We start from the raw sequence: 21,964 nt of genomic DNA on the forward strand, positions 1-21,964 counted from the left end.
GGAACATTGAGAACGGGAATATCTGTAAGGCCACAAGGAACGGGTACTTCTGATGCGTCACATCGGATGGGTGACAGGGAGCATCGGAGAGAAGTATCCGACCATCCGGGAACGGACATCTCTGATGCGTCATAGGATGGGTGACATAGAGTATCGTGAAGGAGATTGTACCGTAAGTTCGGTAGGAAAGGACTAGGTGATGGGTATTCCTGATGCGTCACAAGGTGGGTGACGGGTGCATCGGAAAGGGAATATCCATAGTCGGGAGGAAATTCTGAACTGTGTTAGAATTGTGCACAAGGAAAAAGCAAGCACTTGAATGTTCAATGAAGATGGGTTCAGAGGAAACTTTGAGGAAAAACATGTGCTTTTTGAGAAAGCGGGATTGCCTTTCGGGAAAGCAGATGCTTTCTCGCGAGGAAGTCTATGTCTGCATTGCAACTGTGCATGTGATTGCATCCAGGTACGCCTGGGAAGTGCTGTGAAAGCATTGTTTTTAATTTATAAGGTTTTATTGAGTTTTTGGGCAGGTTCAGACTATTTGTAAAATACGCTGGCCGCCCACTTAATAAGTGGGCAGCCATCTGATAAATAAGGCAACAGATCAGCCAGCATTTTCTCTCTCTTTTTCTGGTAGAACAGAAAAAAAAAGAAAAAAAAAAAACGGCCGCGATCTCTACGCGAGCAGCTATTCGTGCCTGTGGCTAGGAGCTATAAAAGCATCACATGCCCTGACTCAGAGGGGAGGATCAGTTTTTGCAAGAAGGAGATGCTGTTACAGAGTTCACCCGCAAAGAAGACGTTTGCCGGTGATGCCCATGGCAGCCCCAAGTGTACCAGATGTCGCCAAGACCCAGTGCGCGAGTTCCCTCGCGAAGAAGTGCCTACGTAGCGTGTTTCCATCGCGACAAGCTGCTGTTTTTCTCTGTTTTCAGCCCATAAACGTCGTAGACGGGGCTGATTTATGAGAAGGAACCCAAGAACACACTTCTTTTGTGTGTAGGACTGGAAGAGAGGATTTTCTATGCGGAGATCTCTTCCGGGGAATTGCTTTTTCGAGAACCGAGTTGCGTTACGAGCGTCGCGACTTTGAAGGTACGATTTTTATGTTATGATCTCTAAGTATTTGATTGTAGGTGTACTTCCTCTTCGTGAGGGAGTAGGAGCAGAGGAAGGCATGAGCCTCTGCAGGATAAAAGTGCTCTGAGGAACTAGAGCCAGATCAGCCCAAGGGTTTCGTACCCAAGTTCGGGAAGCAGATCCACGGATTGAAGAGGTGTAGACTCTTGGGATGTGATCCGGAAGTTGAAATTCCCAAGGGAAGGACTTCGTGTCCAAGAAAGCGGAGTTATTCTGCAGGAACAGGATTTTGGAAACAGAGTCGGAAAAGAGTTGCAGGGATGCTATGCCCCGAGTCTGGAAGGTGTGATCTAGAGGCGAGAACCTTGGTTCTCAAGGATTTGGAATAAGGAACGGAAGTTCCTTGGAATAGGGTTTTGCCCTAGGAATCGGAAGCCGAGGCTTCCGGGAACCATCAAGTCCTATTCTAGAACGAACGTGGTAATACGTTCGGTTCAAGTGCTTGTATAGACTTCTCCTCAGTAATAAAGATACTGTTACGGGGGGGGGACCAGCCCATCTTCTGGTCCCCAATATTGTGTCGATCTTCTCACTCTCTCTCTCTCTCTATCTATTTCTCTTTATATCCTTTGGCTTCAATATTAAGTGATAAATTCTATTTATCCGAGTATATTTTATATTGTTATGCGCTCCTGTTTGTGACACCGGAAGCTCAAGAGCTCCAATCTGGAATGAGAAAACTGATCGTCCCTTGGAAATTGTTTGAGCTAACTTGAGTTTTGCGGATATACGGTAATTGCGGACGATTACTCTTCTCCAAAAAGGGAGGATGTCACAAATTGCCGACGTGTCAAGCCACTAAAGACCCGAGCCGACTTGCAGATCCTGGAGGAGGGCCCTAAACCTTAAGACGCAGTAGCAGAAGAAGTAGAAGTAGCAGAAGAAGTTTTACCAACTTACTAAGTCTTGCCCAATTGCCTAATCCTTTAAGAAAGAAGAGTTCCCACCAACTTATGGGACCTCGTCTGATAAGGCCCAAGTGACTACGGTTAAAATAAAGCAAGAGACAAAAAAAAAAAAAACCCTTTGCGTGGAGAATTGTGACGTGATACTTTGTTGTACGGACACTCGGCAATTTACATTGTTGGATTGATAGTGTGGCAGTTGTACGGGCGTCCGCGAATTGCGTTGCAGTTTGCTAGCGTGGTAGTGTACGGAACACCTTGATTTTATGGTGCTAGCTTTTAAAGACCGGATGCTTTTCATGTAACTGCTTTTAGGCCAAGGGTCTTTAAATATGTGGCAAGGGTTCACTATCTGGCATGCTTCCGCGTGAAGGTGCAGATACGTAACGCCTTTGTTGTACTGAGTTCAAGCAATATAAAGAAATACCGAAAGTGGCGCCAAGGATGGGGCTAGTGCTCTCTTGGGATGGAACTCTGCCACTCCGCGTCTCGTGTGTCATGCATCTCTTTTAGTTCAATTGTTAATGAAGTGCTTAAAAGTCTGCTCAATCTATTCTTTTCCGTCGGCACGTGGTGTTTTCCCATTATAGATTCTACACACAAAGATCATTTAAATGAGAAATAGTGCCAGGAGTGTCATTTGGGGGTTAGGAATCTCTTAGAGGAATTGTCTCTCTCTAGCGTTTTCCACAATTCAGAAGTAGAGTTTTTTTTGAATTCTATTTCGATTGTGTTTATGTCTTTGTCAGCATGCGCCCGCATGGCACATGGTGCTGGCTGATTACAATGGGATTAAGCTCAGTAATTTTCCTTTTTCCAAGCAAACCCTATTACAGATTCGAACCTTGGAAATAAAACCGTCATCTTGTAGAGAAAAGTAGAAGATAATAAAGCGACATGTGGATGCAAGGAAGGGGGAGGAATCTTTTTGTGACAATGTCAAAGAGAGAGAGTGAGAAGAAGCGAGGGGTTGCTACAAAGAATCATATGTTCCTTTTTAAAAATATGTATGATAGTAGATGATGAGAGAAGCGGAGGTCATTCGACTCTTTTTTGATAGATTTGAGAAATGTGATGAAAGAGCTTTTTGGCCCTTGAAAGTGGGGCATATAAGCATTCTTGAAGGATATGAGGTCAACTTGTATAGATCAGTCAATAAGTATCTGTATTGCAATAGGTTGAATAATTATTTGAGAATTTGTTTGTTTTCTTGTTTGAACTATCTCGTTTCATGACACATGGTCTACCGACCTGCCTTATATGGTCTCCGGACCCGCGAAAGTGGTCGAGAAGATAACTGTGGCCAAGTGGTCATAACTCAACGGTTCGATGCCATTTCTTGACGTGTTTCGATGGTTTAATGTCATTCCAAGTAGTGTCACATGCCTATTTTGTCCCGTTGAAACAAAACAAAACATGAAACACTTGTTTCGATGGTTGAATGTCATTCCAGGTAGTGTCACATGTCCCCTTGAAACAAAATGAAACATGAAACACCTGAAACATTTTTAAGGATAAGGTGAAGAAACAATTATGTAAGGTTTTATTACAAACTTTTGGGTTTAGTTTTAGAATGCCTAACTTATTTCTTGAAAAAACACGTGATGTCGTGTTTCCTTTCATTTCCACATGTGAGAGCTACAACAAAGGCATCAAGACTCGTGAGGACTCCTCTTTCTCTTACAGCTAGAGTAAACTTTCTAACATACCTGCTCACATATCTTAAAACTAAAAAGGACTCGTGGCTTGTTACAATTTTATTTATTGCACATTCACCGTCTGTTGCCTATAGCTTACCATTAACGTGTATGGTTCTAACTTTAGAATGCAGTGATCTTTACAATTAATGTTATTGGTTGTATCTTGTGATTGTATGGGTGTTTATCCCTAAGATGTAACAGACTTGGACACCCCAAGTCTGGAATCTGGCACGGCACACGAGAGAGAATTCCCACTTAAATCACTATTCAATTGAGTCGACACGGCCCGCCATAGTTCCACACCTAGAGAGATGGCCCCCAAAGACCGGCGCCCCTTTCGGTATTTCTTTTTGTATTAATAATGAGCAAAGTACAATTGCCCTTGGGTTGCCTGTGCTTACCGGTTCGTCAACATAAAAAGTGGGCCAGAGAGAGCACAAGGGGCCAGCCACGTCGGTAGTTCAACGTACTTTGCAGATTTTCATACAGCTGCAGCCCTTTGCTTTTTTTCTTTTAATCCTAGTTGTCCCTAGGCCCCGTCGGCAGGTGCTTATAAGTTGGGACAACCTATAGCATGCCACGTCATAAGTTTGTGACATACCCCCTTCTTGAAAGAGTTGTAATCGCCCTCGATTACGCCTGCAAAATAGACAGAGGCCATAAACCAATTCAATACACACTGATTCGAAGTACCGACGCACTAGACAATTCAAATGCCATCGTGCCCACTTTCTTGGGCGGATGAAAAATGAAATCTATAGCAATGCTTTCCCAGGGGCTGGTGGGAATGGGTAAAGGGTGTAGTAGTCCCTGTTCCTTATGCTTGTCAAACTTGATCTTTTGGCATACTAAACAACTGCGAACAAAATCATCCACATCCTTTGGCACTCTGTCAGGACCTCTTCCCTCAATGTCTGTGTACCACATAACATTGTTTTCCGCATCAAATAGCCGTCCTGACGCCCGTAAGGAATAGCCTGAAACTGTCTCTCCATTCTGTATCTGAGTAAAACTGTCAGCAAAGTCAAGATCTGTGGCATGCTGGTCAACCATATCCTCGAAGCTTCTGTGATGAATCGCAGAAATAGCCAGAACCAAGGGCTTCCGAGACAATGCATCTGCCACTAAATTCTTTTGTCCCTAAACATGGACAATCTAGAAGTGAAATCGTGGGAGGATGTTAGCCCATTGCATCTGCTTTTTCGAGAGCTACTTCTGTGACAAGAAGTAGCATAAACTCTGGTAATGTGTAAAGACTATGAAATTGGCTCCGAGTAAATAATGCCGCCATTGTGTAAGAGAATGGATTACGCATAGAAGCTGATGACGTGGCATCCTGTAGGGAATTCCGCATTTTGCGCTGGCCTGCTGACATGGCAGATTGTACGGATTTCTGCGCTTCACTCTGGCTGCTGACGTGGCAAAGTTGTACGGATTCCTGCTTTTGCGCTAGCAACTTTTGAGCACTTGCTTTTGAAGACCAGTTGCTTTTGAGATTGATGCTTTTTATGTAGCTGCTTTTAGCATCGACGAAGACTGCAGCAGACTCGACATCCAGAGTACAGATGAGGATAGATTCATGACCCATTATATCACCCTCTTATATTGGGCACCCATTGTATCAAGGATCACACATACCCACAGAGTTCCTGCTAGTAGCACTTCTAGATTCATTTTAGCATCTCTTCTTTGTACCCAGACATGGTATCAGATTCACCAATTTGTAACGGATTGGTCTCATAGGTCAATTTGGCCTTTTAAAGCGTTAATATATTTAATACTATTTCATTTCATCTCTCTCTCTCTCTCTCTCTCTCTCTCTCTCTCTCTCTCTCTCTCTCATTTCTGCGATATGTGCATGCTTTTATTTTCCTTTCTTCTTTGTTGGAGACTCTCCCTCTTTCCCGTCTTCCCTTCAATAGAGTTGATGGCACCATAGTCACAAGGGAAGCATCCCGAGGAGTGGGGACGTGGCTCAAATGGATGTTTAGTGTATAGAAGAGGGCGGGACGGCAAGTGGGAACGGGAAGCTCAAAAGCTTGATGCTTTTATTACCATTTCAGCATGATCTACGCGCGCCACATATATAACTGTCTGATTTTGAGAGGAGTCAGGCCATCAGATGTGATCTACACATGGGTAGACCCACTGACTCCATTGCCCATGAAGATAAAGTTCTACAGAGACTATGTCTTACTAATTACAGGGCAGGGCTCATTCAGAGACTACTGTATATGGGGTTATATAATATACGTGTCACATACCGTAGGAGCACCATTGGTCACGTTAGAGGATCCTCAGGTATACTCGAGGTCGAGACTTGACGGGCAGCTAGCAGACCCAGACAGGGCAGGACTTGCAGATTGTGCAGATGAAGCCAGAGAAAGAGGAGCATTTTATATGTACATACTACTACATGCCCAGTATACTATGCTATCAGAGGGAGATATCACCGACTCTTCAAGAAGGGTTTTGGACTGATTTGTCGCATCATGAAATCTGAGGATCAGTGATGCCTCGGCTTCTTGCTAGAGATGCACACGCATCGAGATAGTCTTATAGCTACCATGGAGGAGCTTCTGAGCAGCGTTGAGGTAGACAGAGACAGCAGAGCAGTGATGACAGTTGGTCTACCGGAGCCATGGCCATTGAGAGTGAGGCCTACTTGAGGTTTCACCTTGAGAGGAGCACTGGAGGCTTGTGCCCGACGGATACTACATTTGACTGGCCCACCCATGTTGTCATTGGAATCTCCAGTGGGCAGCAGAGATTTATACCAGATACACAGCACACACACCAAGAGAAGAGGGGCAGCAGAGATTATACCAGATACACAGCACACACACCAAGAGAAGTGGCATCTCCGGACCCCTTTCTTAGTTCTACTCAGAGCGGCCATCTCACCCTCCCCCATGTATTTTATCCTTAACCCTAGCATATCCATATAAGGGGAACAGTTTCTTTCATAGAGAGCCTATTGTTCACCTATAGGCTTATAGCATGCTAGAGTTATAATGCATTTGGGGAGCCGCTATATATCCACAGTTACAGTTGAGTACATGAGAGTTGATATGCCCCATCATCCAGTTTTGTTCAGTGCTGTCATCTACCACTTTTTTTTTATTAGTACGTGCATGGTACTATAGGGACATGCATGGACATCATTGTATGCTGTTCGTCTCCTAGGCAAACCTGGTTCGGAGTGTTAATACAATATTTCTATTCCTTTCTTTGTGTATCTGGCATGTGTATCACATATTAAAAAGTACAGTGTTTGAGCTTTGGTTTAGATTTAAACTTAACTAATCTATGTGGTCATCTGTACTTCCAAGTTTCAACCCATCTAATGATGGCCCTCCTTGTAATGTTAATGGAAAAGATGTGGGATCAAGCTCTTCAAAGCATACCTCCCTTGTGCAATAAACACTCAGTTCAGTAGTTCTTATGAATTAAGTTATGAATGGGAACTAACTCCATACAAACCTGCCCCTACTCTTAAGCACTGATTAGGGATGCCGTAGATGCTATGCATGCTACAGGTGATCTTTTACTTCTTGTTTGAGCACATTGTAATAGAGTTAAGATGGCATGCTGTCAAGCTTTCAAGATTGTTTTTGATTCTGTTGTGTATTGCTTCATTCCAGGTCTATCACCTTGTAGCTTATACTAATTTTTGTTGTTTTAATTATGTCTGTTTTTGAAGTTTAATATTTTGCTTTGTGTTGTCCTTGATGTGAGTGACTTGTAAAGCTTTGCACAATGTTTCTTTGCAGTACGCTTCACTCATCATGTATTTTGCTCATCTATTTTGTTGAAGTCAATGTTATAGCTGTTTCTTTTTTTTTTTCCAAATAAATAAATGGATAATTTTGCTTCATTATCTTGTGTCTTTATGCGTTTTGTGTGTCTTGATTTTTTTTTTGCAAGTGTTGGCCCTCTTATACTTCTTTAGTTCAGCTCTCTTGGCCCCACGACGCTATTTCTGTAAATCCTTGTATGCAAACTTTGGGCGTCTCAACTTGAGAAGCAATTGATTATCATATCCATCTACTTTTTCTTTGTGGTTTACTCTCTCTCTCTCTCTCTCTCTCTCTCTCTCTCTCTCTCTCTCATAGGGATGCGCAAGCTAGGTACATGTGGGTGAGATTGAGCGTGGAGACTGGTAGATATCTTTACATTGCCATTTGCTACTTTCCCCCGAGTACGTCAGTATATGCACCACCCAGAGGACAATCCCTATTTTGGATGATGACATATGGAAATTCTCTAGAGATGGCAGCATTATCTTTCTAGGGGACTTCACTCCCATCATGAGACGGTATTTTGTGATACTTCAGAGGAGATGTTGAGAGAGATGGATATTGTTGAGATGGGCCTATCCAGAATATCACAGGATGGGGAGCATACTTAGTATGGACGGCACTTGATAGACATGGGGACTGCACATGGATTGGCCATCTTGAATGGCCTATAGAGATTTCCCGATGCGGGAGGCGTCACATGCTTTCCACACAGACATGGAGCCAGCACGGTAGATTATGTCATGGCACAGCTGAGCCTCATATCTAGTATACAGGATCTCACAGCTGGGCCTAGACCTGTTGGGGTGGCAGTGGATCATGCTATTATGTCGCTGACCATCTCTTTCCAATTCAATGTAGCACACATTCCACGGGTAGCAGCCCCTACTCGCTACACCTTCACGCGGGAGACGGATTCTGTATACATAGATGGGATTTACAGGCGCCTATCCATTGCAGAGCCGGGCGGCGGGGCGACCTCTGGAGGAGCTTACTACCATACCGACACAGACATTACATGATGCAACAGCAGAGGCATACCCACACACACAGCCTGAGTAGAGACATCGTTCTGGGAGCATGCCTCAGAATAGCTGGTATGATGAGGAATGCCGTCAGACTAGAGCTAGACTTAAGAGGGAAGTGCTTTTGGGGGACATCACACATAGACAATAACAGATCGAGTTCCGACGCCTGGTGGGGCGGAAAAAGAGGGCATTTTTGGCTCGACTAGAGCAGGATCTATACCAGCTATTCTTGAGTTAGGACTCGCGTGAGGCATGGAGGCTCTTTCATGAGCAGTCTCCCCCCTTTTCCATTACCTCTACAGAGACCTGGGGTCAGTACGCATCATCTTTGTACACAGTTTCTGGACAACAGCCCCTTCCCGACCCCCCCAATCCATGCCAACACACATGTGCCTTTTTCACCGCTGAGATGGTGAAGAAGGCCATTGACAGGATGAGGACTGGGAGAGCATATGATAATGATGGCTTAGTGGTTGAGCATTTCATGCATGCTAGAGATCTACTAGCAGAGCTTCTAGCAGTTATGTTTAACTGTGCCATGTGTGAGGGCTTGCCTGATACTTGGAGCCTGTCTACGATCGTACCTATCTTCAAGTCAGGAGACCCTATGGAGCCTGGAATTATCGCACTATCATTATTGGACACACATTGGCACGACCGTACGCATCCATTCTTGAGCAACAACTGAGTAGATGGGCAGAGAAGGAGGGAATGCATGCTGTTGGGCAGGCATGGTTTAGGAGAGGTTTTTCTACTCTTGACCATATTTTGATACTCAGGGCCATCATCGAGGAAGGCAGATCCCGTGGGAGACGGATCTATTGTAGCTTTGTGTACTTCCGCAAAGCATTTGACACAGTACCCAGAGCTAGATTGATGCGCAGATTACAGGAGATGGGAGTACCCACAGAGCTCATTTGGGGGATCATGGCAGTGTACAAATCAGTAGTAGGACATGTACGCACCTCAGAGGGTCTATCTACACCGGTTCGCTCCACTATTGGGGTGAAGTAGGGATGCCCGCTCTCTCCTACTCTATTTGGTATGTATGTGGATGAGGTTTTTGACTACATTGAGAGAGATGGTGATAGAGGTGCACCACTGGCAGGGACATGGATTCCGCTATTGTTATATGCTGATGATATTGTGTTGATCTCCGACTCTCCGGAGGGGATGCAACGTCACTTGGATGCTTTGCATAGGTTTGCCCATGAGAGTGGCTTGTCTGTCAACCTTGGTAAAACCAAGGTCATGGTATTTAATACCACCCCACAGTAGTTCAGGAGGTCAGCGCCTGCATTCACATATGTCTAGGAGACAGTGGAATATACAAATGCTTACACTTACCTTGGAGTGGTTTTTAGTGGACCAACATTTTCTCTGAGGAGAGCAGCAGAGACCAGATTTACCAGAGCCCATTCGGCATTGGGGAAATTGGAGAAGATGTGTTCATAGGTTCAGTTTCAGGAGCCTCAGACGAAGCTTTGGCTCTTTGACACTTTGGTGGCTTCTGTATTGCTCTATGGAGCTGAGATATGGGGGCCTTCATTGGATCATCACGGGAGAACATGTCGTAATGATGGATGCGGGGACATGGAGAAGCCTTTGGTCTCTATGATCTCGCGGCTCATTAGAGCCAAGGCTTTAGTACCACGTGCCATTATCCGAGCAGAGCTAGCCGCCCCCCAACTAGTAGTTGAGGCGCTCACCAGATTTGTTTCTTTTCTACGCCGCTTGTGGGAACTTCCTAGAGACAGATATGTCCACCTTGCACTTGAGTGCTCTCGACAATTAGCCAGGCAGGGAGACACATCATGTTGGTATGGGGAGATGACGTCATGGTTCCAGACACATGGATTCAATATAGATAGATTGCCCCCCTTCCAGTACTCACTGGATGCACCCTCTCTGACTCTTACACAGTCCCAGACCACCAGGCTCATTCGCCAGGACTTGATTCAGCTAGACACCAGGAGGACATGGGTACAGCCAGCACAGGAGCTGGGCACAAAGATGGCTTTCTACAGAGAGCATCTTCTCAAGCTTACAGCGGACGGTTTTGTGATGAGGCCCTGATACATGGACACCCATCTGTCTCATGGGATACGGTGTGCCATTGGCCAGATACACACATCCTCACACCAGCTGCGGATCGAGACTGGGAGATACAACGGAGTGCCATCAGAGACTGGGACATGCACCCTGTGTAACATGGAGCCTGAGACAGAGTTACACTACACATGCCACTACCTCGTCTACTACGAGATACGAGGCCGCTTCCACTGCTTGTTCAGAGAGGGCCTTGGACCACTCTCCAGAGTCATGAGGTACGAGGATCAGAGCTGCCTGGGTTGTTCCTGCATCACAAACTTCTTTAGAGGAGACACTGTACACCCAGAGGAGCTACTACCACAGTAGATCTTGTCGCCTGACACCAGAGGCACATTGATTGATCGAGCGATTGAGCTGGGGAGATCCAGACGCCCACGACTACGGAGGACTACACAGCATTGACGAAGGCTACATCAGAGGATTCGGATGACTTTGGCCCGACATGCACGACGCTCGGTCAGACTACTGTCCATGGAGGAGATTGATGAGATTTGCCAGCCACCGATGCTGGATTTCTTGTGACTTATGATTAGCTATCCCAGCTAGCTGCTTAGTTCACACCTACCAGTTTAGGATCCCATAGTACTTTTATTTTATCATTTTGTCATTTCATTTTGTTACTCTGACTTTGTATCAGATTCACCACATTGTAACGCTTTGGTCTCATAGGTCATTTTGGCCTTTTGAAGACGTTAATATAACATTTCATTTCTCTCTCTCTCTCTCTCTCTCTCTCTCTCTCTCTCTCTCTCTCTCTCTCTCTCTCTCTCTCAGGACAACATAGCTCCATTTGGAGAGGCCTCCACACATACTCGGTATACCTTCACGAGGGAGATGGATCACGTGTACACTGATGAGATATACAGGCAGCTATGCACTCAGGAGCCAGGACGACCACTAGATGAGCTCACCTAGATTTTGACAGAGACGCTACATGATGCAGCATCAGAGGCATATCCCCACAGCCAGCCTACACGCAGACGATGTGGGAGCATGCCTCAAAACAGTTGGTATGATGAGGAGTGTAGAGAGACGAGGATCAGATTACAAAGAGAGGTGCTCATGGGTACTACTACACATAGACAGTCACGGATTATCTTCCGTTGCCTAGTGCGACAAAAGAAGAGGGCTTACCTATCTCAATTAGAGTGTGAGCTGTATCAACTGTTTGAGTCAAGACTTTAGTGAGGCATGGAGTCTCCACCACCAGCCATCACTTCCACAGAGACATGGGTGGAATGTGCTACATCTCTCTATACAGCATCGAGGCAGCCACCTTTGCCTGACCCTCTAGAGGCATGCCCATAAACATGTACTTTCTTTACTGTTGAGAGGGTAAGGAAAGCCATTGACAGATGAAGACAGGAAGAGCACAGGATCATAATGGTCTGGTAGCAGAGCACTTTATCCATGCCAGAGTTATGCTTGCAGAGCCTCTTGCTATGATGTTTAATAGAGCCATGTGTGAGAGACTTGGACTATGTCCACTGTGTCTATCTTCAAGTTGGGAGATCCTATGCTTCCTGGGAATCACCGAACCATCATGGTTGGTCACACTCTGGCTAGGCTAAATGCATCAATTCTTGAGCATGAGTTAAGTGGATGTGCAGAGAGAGAGAGAGGGCATACGGGCAGCAGGACAGGCAAGGTTCATGAGAGGTTTCTCCACTCTTGACCAGATTTTGACACTTACAACCATTATTGAGGAGGGTAGACACCATGGCAGGAGGATATATTGTAGCTTTGTGGATTTCCGCAAAGCCTTTGATACAGTGCCACAAGCCAGACTCATACATAGATTGCAAGACATGGGGGTGCCCACAAAGCTGATCTGGGGGATCTTAGCTTTATATAGGACAGTGGTAGGATAGGTACGCACTACTCAGGGCATGTCCGACATGGTTCACTCCACCATTGGGGTGAAGCAGGGTTGTCCCTTATCTCCGGCTCTCTTTGGGATATATGTAGATGAGTTTTCAGATTATGTACATACAGAGGTGATAGAGGTGCTAAGCTTGGAAGGACATGGATTCCGTTGTTATTATCTTTTGGATGCACTGCATGCATTTGCACGGGACAGTGGATTGTCTGCGAACCTTGGTAAGACCAAGGTAATGGTCTTTAACACCACGACGCAATGGGTGAGGAGGTCCGCCCCCACTTTTACATATGGTCGAGAGACTACGGAGTATGCAGATACATACACTTATCTTGGGGCGGTTTTCAATGGTCCAATATTTTCCCTGAGGCCTGCAGCGATTACGCGATTGACCAGAGCGTGTGCAGCATTGGGGAGACTTGAGAGGATATGTTCGCAGGTTCAGTTCCAAGAACCTCAGACAAAGCTTTGGCTCTTTGACACTTTGGTCACTTCGGCCATGCTGTACGCAGTGGAGATATGGGGCCCCTCAGTTGATCATCATAGCATAGCTGGCAGTATTGATGGATGGAGATGTATGGAGAAGCCCTTGGTGTCTATGATTTATGGGATGATTAGGGCCAAGGCCTCAGTACCACATGTCATTGTTAGGGCGGAGCTCGATGCTCCTCCATTGGTAGTGGAGGCACTCACTCGATCAATTTCATTTATGCATAGCACTTGGGCTCTCCCTAGAGACAGATATGCTCGATTAGCACTAGAGTCTTCGCGACAGCTGGCATTGCAGGGAGATAGATCATGTTGGTATGGAGAGATGGCATCTTGGTTTCAGTTGCATGGCTTTAGTTGCATGGCTTTAGTATGGACCGGCTGCCCCCATTTCAGTACTCTTTGGATGCACCCTACATCCCCCTCACTAGGGCAGAGATTACCAGGCTTATCAGATAGGACTTGATTCAGTTGGATACGAAGAGGACATGGATACAACCTACACATGAGCTAGGTACGAAGATGACTTTCTATAGAGAGCATCTTCTCCAACTCACGGAGGATGGTTTTGTCACGGAGGATGGTTTTGTGATCAGACCAAGATACATGGATACTCATCTATCCCACGGGATACGATGTGCTATTGGTCAGATACGCACATCCTCACATCAGCTAGAGATCGAGACAGACAGATTTAGAGGAGTACTCGCTGAGTCCAGGATTTGTCAGGTGTGCCAAATAGAGCCAGAGACAGAGCTACATTACATATGTCAGTGCCCAGTATACTATGAGATACGAGGTCGCTTTCATTGTCTATTCAAAGAGCGTTTTGGGCCACTTTCTAGAGTCTTGAGATACCAGGATCAGAGATGCCTCGGATTATACTTACTGGAGATTCGCAAACACAGAGAGGACCTCTTGAAGAGGGGCACAATGAGAGAGATCCAGCGACAGCGGAAGATTACAGATTTCTTTCAGTCACGAACAGAGGAGTTTGAGCAGCCCCCACAGCATAACAACACCAGAGGCACCAGAGGCATACTGCTTGATTGGGCGATAGAGTTGGGGAGGTCTCGTCGCCCACGGATGAGAGGGCCCTCTCGATATCGACGCAAATTGCGACAGAGGATCCATACCATACTGGCGCGACATAAGAGCCGTCCCGGATACCCACTATTTTCTTTCAGTTCTTTGTACTTTTTGTACCCAGACCTGGTATTAGATTCACCAATGTAAACTTTTGGTCTCATAGGTCATTTTGGCCTTTTGAAGATGTTAATATTACATTTCATTTCATTTCTCTCTCTCTCTCTCTCTCTCTCTCTCTCTCTCTCTCTCTCTCTCTCTCTTCCCTGATGCGCAGATTATAGGAGATGGGAGTACCCACAGAGCTAATTTGGGGGATCATGGCATTGTACAAGGCATGTACGCACTTCAGAGGGTCTTTCTACAGCGGTTCACTCTACTATTGGGGTGAAACAGGGTTGCCCGCTCTCTCCTACTCTATTTGATGTATGTGGATGAGGTTTCTGACTACATTGAGAGAGATGGGGCGAGAGGTGCACCGTTGGCGGGGACATGGATCCCGCTATTGTTATACGCTGATGATATTGTGTTCATCTCCGACTCTCCGGAAGGGATGCAATGTCACTTGGATGCTTTGCATAGGTTTGCCCATGAAAGTGGTTGTCTGTCAACCTTGGAAAAACCAAGGTCATGATATTTAATACCACCCCACAGTGGATCAGGAGGTCAGCGCCCGCATTCACATACGGCCAGGAGAAAGTGGAGTATACAGATGCTTACACTTACCTCGGAGTGGTTTTTAGTGGACCAGCATTCTCATTAAGGAGAGCAGCAGAGACTAGATTGACCAGAGCCCATTCGGCATTGGATAGACTAGAGAGGATGTGTTCACAGGTTCAATTTCAGGAGCCTCGGACGAAGCTCTGGCTCTTTGACACGCTAGTGGCCTCTGCATTGCTCTATGGAGCTGAGATATGGGGGCCTTCATTGGATCGTCACGGGAGGGAGGACGGGTCGCACTGATGGATGGGGGGACATGGAGAAGCCCCTGGTCGCCAAGGCCTCAGTACCACGTGCCATTATCCGAGCAGAGCTAGCTCCCCCCCCACTAGTAGTTGAGGCGCTCATTAGATCGGTCTCCTTCATACACTGGATGTGGGCACTTCCCAGAGATAGATACGCCCGCCTTGCACTTGAGTCCTCTCGACAGTTAGCCATGCAGGGAGATACGACATGTTGGTATGGGGAGATGACATCCTGGTTCTAGGCGCATGGGTTCAGTATAGACAGATTGCCCCCCTTCTAGTACTCATTGGACGCACCCTCCATGACTCTTACACAGGCCGAAATCACCAGGCTCATCCGCCAAGACTTGATTCAGCTAGACACCAGGAGGACATGGATACAGCCAACACAGGAGCTGGGCACGAAGATGGCTTTCTACAGAGAACATCTTCTCCAGCTTACAGCGGCTGGTTTTGTGAGGAAACCCAGGTACATGGACACCCACTTGTCTCATGGGGTACGGTGCGCTATTGGCCAGATACGCACATCTTCACACCAGCTGCGGATCGAGACTAGGAAATACAATGGAGTGCCAGCAGAGGCCAGGACATGCCCCCTATGTGTCATTGAGCCTGAGGTAGAGTTACACTACACATGCCACTGCCACGTCTACTACAAGATATGAGGCTGCTTCCATTGCTTGTTCAGAGAGGGCTTTGGACCACTCTCCAAAGTCATGAGGTACGAGGATCAGAGATGCCTGGGTTTGTTTCTGCTTGAGCTGCGTAGACACAGAGAGAGCGTGCTGAGAGGAGAGGTCAGTCAGTCCCATAGACACATCACAGACTTCTTTAGAGCAGACATTGGACACCTGGAGGAGCTACTACCACAGCAGATCTTGTTGTCTCACACCAGAGGCACACTGATCGACCGAGCAACTGAATTGGGGAGATCCAGACGCCCACGAATGCGGAAGACTACACAGCATCGACGGAGCCTACAGCAGAGGATTCGGATCACTTTGGCCCTACATGCACGACGCCCGGTCAAACTGCCGACCATGGAGGAGATTGATGAGATCCGCCAGCGACCAATGTTGGATCTCTTTTGACTCGAGGTTTAGCTATCCCGGCTAGCTACTTATTTCACACCTACCAGCTTAGGATTTCATAGTATTTATATCTCATCCTTTTGTCATTTCATTTTTGCTACTCTGACTTTGTATCAGATCCACCACATTGTAACGCACTGGTCTCATAGGTCATTACGGCCTTTTGAAGACGTTAATATAACATTTCATTTCATCTCATTTCTCTCTCTCTCTCTCTCTCTCTCTCTCTCTCTCTCTCTCTCTAAGGACAAATGCAACCTGCTTGAAGTAAAGAAGCATTAATGACTATGCCATTAGATTACTCTTTTTTGCTTACTTCCAGCGGACTGTTGTTTTTAAGAGTATTTGCATTTCTTTTCCAATGGGACACCTGTTTTAGTGCTACATTTGGGCTTTTTGAAATTTGGATGCCTTTTTGACTGCTCAAAGTTTCTTGATTGATACTTGATAGCATGGATTGTTTGCATGATCAAAAGCGTACTTGACACTGGCTTTTGCAGGTTTTGCCTCACTTTACGCGGTGGCTTTTGTTTTACCGACGAAGATGTTATGGATCTAAGCACAGGTTAGTGTGATCTTATGTCTTATGATTGTGGAAAGTGTATTTTAGGATTGACAAATGAATTCTACTGATGTTCCAGTTTATGGTGAGAGTGGTGACACTACATTGAACGAAGGTGTGGAGGTGGCCAACTTCGTACTGGTAAGGTTCTATGTTCCCTGCAACATAAGCAAAAGCTATTAAGAGGGGACAGTGTGAGGGTTGGAGATTTGAATTTTACACTTAGTAGTCATTATTCCAGTTTGAGTATTGCATTTGGCCTTATAGATCAGTTTAATCAACCGATCTTGTGTGTGTGTGTGTGTGTTGTTGGGGGGGGGGGGGTGGGGGGGGTAAAGAGAGGTCGTAAGTAACAGATTTGATCTGTAAGGTCAAGCCATGTGTTCGTGGTTGTAGACATCTGTCCCTTCTATGAAGGTGGCTGTAGCACCTTCTATGGATTTTCTCGTGTCGATTAATTATGATTCCTTCCGATCGCTTTCCAGTCTTGTTGTGCATTACCTATCAGACTCTTGATACATCTCAGATGGGATGCCGCATCGCAGATAGAGTGCTTTCTGACGAGGGTCTCACACAGGAGATTCAAAGAATTTGGTCAGTGGATGCTCACAGCTTCAGATCTCTAGCAGACCTGCTGGCCTTGTGCATTACTCAATCTAGTAGTGATTGTTGAGACACTGCCTGGATTACTGGCAGAGAGCTTCGGCGCGAGGACCAGTTACTTCATATACTTTTGAGCTTGGCTCAAAGGATGTTGCCTGAGGACCGTCCGGTGACGGAGGTGAGATCTGAACTCTCCCATCGTGCTGTGGTATTTTATTGGATATCCACTGCAGATAGAATGAACACGGATTTTTTACTACGCATAGAGAGAAGGCAGGGGGATCCACCATGAGAGCCGTAAGAGATTCTTAGGAGACCCTGTAGACTCATCCGAGCGCAGTATTCATTTTTATGAGAGGTTATTTGCTGCAGATCCAGTTATTCCCAGAGATTTTACAGGCTATTCATGTCTAGCACAGACAGGTTTTGTCCAGGGTAGATGTATAGTGGACAATATCTTTGTTTTCATTAGGCAATAGAGTAGGCCAGGCCCAACCCCTCTTGCATCACTAGATTTCGAGAAAGCTTATGATAAGAGTTTATTGGGACTTCCAGAGAGTACATTACAAAAGATGGGGTTTCCGCAGGCTTTAGTTTGAGGCATTTCTGCATTATACTGCTCTTTAGTGGCAAGTGCAGTGACCGTGCTTTTTAGATATGTGAGATAGAGCTACTCTCTTTCATTATACTTGTTCTTATTTTTGGCAGAGGCTATGCTAGTTTTCTCAGAACCAAGAAGTCTGCCCTGAGAGGTCTGGTTATGTGGCTAGTAGAGGAGCCAGATTTGGTGGATCAGGAGTATGCCCAAGATACCTTGTTGTTCTTGTTGTGTAGTGTATATTGGAAGAAACTTGCGGAGGTCTTGATGTTTATTGCTTGGCTGCATCAATTGGCACAAGTTTTTTTTTTTCCGAAAAAGAAGATCTTTCTATTAAAATCACCTCAAGGGCACAGACCCCAAGGTAGAATTACATCAGAATAATAAAGAGAACATAGATGTTTATTGCTTGGCTGCTCAATTGGCACAAGTTGTATGGCATCTTAGTGGGCTCTGATGATATGGTTACATGGGGAGTCTTTGAGGGTGCTGCTTGGTTACGCCCTGGACAAACATGTAGATATCTGGGCTTTCAGGTTGGACTAGATCTCTCCCCCTTAGCAATAATTTGCCCTGTTTTGTGGTCTCTGAGGAGGAAGCTATGCCACTGTCCTCTCAGCATCTGGTTATAAGCTGGTAAAGCTATGGTGGTGAGCCATAGTCACCAGAAATGGCGTTTCCTGGACCAAGAAATGGACTGGCAGTTTCTAGAAGTTTTGGACTGGTGTTTCCTGCCCTGCTAGTTTTGGGGACCCGTAAAATGGGTGGTGGATGGTGGTGGTGCAGGGTAAGGTCCGCTACATCTAGTGAGGACAGTTAGGAGGTGGAGGATGAGGAAGGGGATGATTCTCAGGACTCAGATGCTTGAGCATGTTGGTGTTTTCCTCAGTAGATTATGATTATGGACCAATTTTTTTGTATTTGCGGTGATTTATGTAATTGGGACATATGATGTATCCAAACTGCGCGTCCTATATAGTTTGTACAGCCTCGGACGAAACTCTGAAACTCCAGTTTTTCTGTATCCGTTTCTGCCATTTCCGTTTGTTGTTGTTGCTATGTGGTGAGCCAAGTGCTCCTTGGCTACATTCGGGTTCATTGTTTCACGTAGGACACTTCATGCAACTTGCAAGACTCATGTGTCCGCTTAGATGGATGGTTATGAACTTCCTTTGGGGAGGTTCAGATAGCACTCATGATATAAGGGCACGGGTTAGATGGTCCACCATCATCCTACCTAGGCATTGGTGCAGATCAGCTCTGTTTTTAACTTTTCCAGAGGACATATACAGTGGCAGTATGCTCCGCTTTAGTGGATCTGGCACTTTGAGCGTGGGTCCCCTAGCATTTTTTTTTCAGTTTTTTATGCTTTTTGACCACTGGCCTTTGTCCAAGGCGGATTGAGTAATAGAATGTCAGCTATGCTTTTTTTAGAGAGACACACAGAGAGAGAGAGAGAGAGAGAGAGAGAGAGAGAGAGAGAGAGAGAGAGAGAGAGAGTGAGTGAGTGGTGGTCTTTACAGAATGACTATCAGTACCTGATATTTACGCCCTTGGATCCTCTTATGTTTGTGGCCTACAAGGTAAGTATGAATTGCCAAGGTTTGGTCTTTTTACCGTTTTTTGGTCTTGCAATGCCTGTGAGCTTTAATAGTATTTTGTATTCCAAACAGGATGAGGAGACAGGGGAATTGTTAATTGCTGAAGATGTAATTTTTTTCCCCTTCCATGCAGTTTTGAACCGGTAATAAGTAACTATGTGTCACTTAAGTGTTTTGCCTATAATATGCAGGATTTACTGGAGGATGAGGCGGTGCTTGATGCAATTGACGAGGAAAAAGAGTTCCAAGCTTACATGGTATGTTTGTGCTGGGAAATTTGGTGATTAGTGTCAAACAAGTTACAATATGCCTTGTTTATTGAGTAACTATTTTTCAGGAGGAGGACGTCTTCACTGACGCAAGTTCAGATGAGGAAGAGGAGTGAAAATGGTCCTTATGTACCTCTTTATCATGGAAACTATTGATGAAGTTTAGAAATGTTCTGTCTTGCTCCCCCCCCCCCCCCCCCCCAAACACATCTCTTGCTCTCTCTCTATCACCCAAGTGTGGTAGATTGGTTATTCCATTTCCCTCTTGAATAACAGGTGTTGAGCTCAGCTCTCCTTGTCGGATAGATCTTTAAGGTCTCTTGGGATAGTTTCCTACGACGTTAAATTTCTCTTCTTCTCGGGTGTGTGTGTGGGTGTGTGCTAATAAAAAGAGGAAAATGGTATAACCTTTCTATCACCCAACTGTGGTAGATTGGTTATTCCATTTCCCTCTTGAATAATAGGTCTTGAGTTCAACTCTCCTCGTCGGATAGATCTTTAAGGTCTCTTGGGATAGTTTCCTACGACGTTCTCTTCTTCTCTCTTAACACGCATGTGAGCTTGTACACACAAACACACGTGCACACGCTCGTATTGACACTAGAAGGAGCTATGTGCCCGTCTTCTCATGTTGGCATATCCCATCTTTTCAATTCGATGTTCCGAGTTAAGCTGGAGGAACATCAGAGAGTAAAATATAATAATATTGACCGAGTAAAGTCTTTATGAAAGTGTCATTAACAGCAGCAGTCTTTAGTCACGCTAGCCATAGTAATTGCAGAATTTCCGTGGAACTTCCGAGCCATGTAGACTAGGCAGTATTCGGCACGAACTTCTATGGATGGAGCAAAACTGATGGTGAACCGGGAGTAAGAGTGCTTAATGATACTCCTTGAGTGTTTCATTGATAGGAATTTTCCTCCCATTTGTCTTGGACAAGATATGACCATTTATGAGCTCTATTGCTATCGAAAGCGCGAGTAAGCACGACCTTCCAACCATTGCCTGCCTTCATCTCATTCCTCTGGTAGTCTTCTTCCAGGTTTTCAATTACAGTAGTTACTTGATATGTACAAACTTTGTAGCGACTATAGTTGGCCTCTCTTGTGGATTTACTGCTAAAGTCGTCTCCTTGGTGTTGTGGTCGCCTCAGGAGCTTTGTCTTGTTGATAATGTGGCAAAAATGATGAGGCCCTCTTGATTTTTTGAAGGGCAGCTTCCATGGTTTACAGTCCCTGTGCACACCCTGTAGTTTGAATAAGCCATCCAGGTGCAATGCTCCCCGTCCTCCTGCAGTTTGAATAGGCCATCTAGACGCAATGCTGTAATGTAGTCACCCCTCCTCTAGAAACACATTGACATTCTGTACTGTTTGCCATGTCAGCATGTTAGCGCAAATTTACGATGTCATGGCCCACCGCAATAGTGTGTGTGTGGACTCCGCTTAATTTATTCTATTTAGGTCACTTAGGCCCCATCATACGGGGTCCTATAAGTTAGTGGAAACTCTTCTTTAAAAATAGGCCACTCGGCAAGATGTTGCGAGTTGGTAAAACTATTGCTTCTTCTGCTGCTTCACTTAGGGTTTAGGTCCCTTGGTCGGGAATCGGGATCCTCAAGTTGGCTCCGTTCTTCAGTGACTTAACATGTCAGCAATATGGTTGCTAATTTTTGTACAACGGAACATCACCACTATTCATTGCCATATAAATCTAAAGAGGCTCGTCCTAAAGGACTTGCTCGATTTCAAAGATTGAGCATTGTTTTGCAAACAGGAGGTTGAATTATGTGTTAATCCATCTCTAACATGGAGGCCTTGTTCAATAAAAAAGATTTGAGGACTCTCTTGCAAATGGGAGCTTTCATTCCTTGGCCTACTCTACCTTCACACCTTCACAGTCTGAAGTATTACATCTTGTTCATTCGAATTTGGTTTCACCAAGACCCCATTCAAGGGTCTGGTAAGGTGCTGTTGCAAATTCTCCTCTACCCTGAGATGAGCAAAGTGTATGAGTAGAGAGAGCTAATGTAACAAAATACTATCTCTGTGGTTGCTAAATCTTGTTGGAAACAAAGGAGAGCAATTTTGAAAGTGTCTAAAGTGTTCCTAGTAGAAAATGAGAAAAGTGTGCAAAG

General features: G+C 45.4%; 1 protein-coding gene across 2 annotated transcripts in view; it reads left to right on the plus strand.

The window, feature by feature from the left end:
- The window catches only part of LOC147461370 (BTB/POZ domain protein TNFAIP protein), a 28,675-nt gene extending 8,501 nt beyond the window's left edge, over positions 1–20,174 (plus strand). For both annotated transcript variants that reach the window (XM_086508940.1, XM_086508941.1), the window contains exons 5-10: positions 16,696–16,760; positions 16,837–16,898; positions 19,482–19,541; positions 19,632–19,667; positions 19,751–19,816; positions 19,897–20,174. In XM_086508940.1, the coding sequence (XP_086365066.1) occupies positions 16,696–16,760; positions 16,837–16,898; positions 19,482–19,541; positions 19,632–19,667; positions 19,751–19,816; positions 19,897–19,944 (337 nt within the window). In that variant the 3' untranslated portion in view covers positions 19,945–20,174. The remainder of the gene's footprint in view (positions 1–16,695; positions 16,761–16,836; positions 16,899–19,481; positions 19,542–19,631; positions 19,668–19,750; positions 19,817–19,896) is intronic.
- Positions 20,175–21,964: the final 1,790 nt, after the last annotated feature.

Source organism: Adiantum capillus-veneris, chromosome 3 (assembly GCF_014529385.1).
Source record: "Adiantum capillus-veneris isolate H3 chromosome 3, ASM1452938v2, whole genome shotgun sequence".
Classification (NCBI taxonomy): domain Eukaryota; kingdom Viridiplantae; phylum Streptophyta; class Polypodiopsida; order Polypodiales; family Pteridaceae; genus Adiantum; species Adiantum capillus-veneris.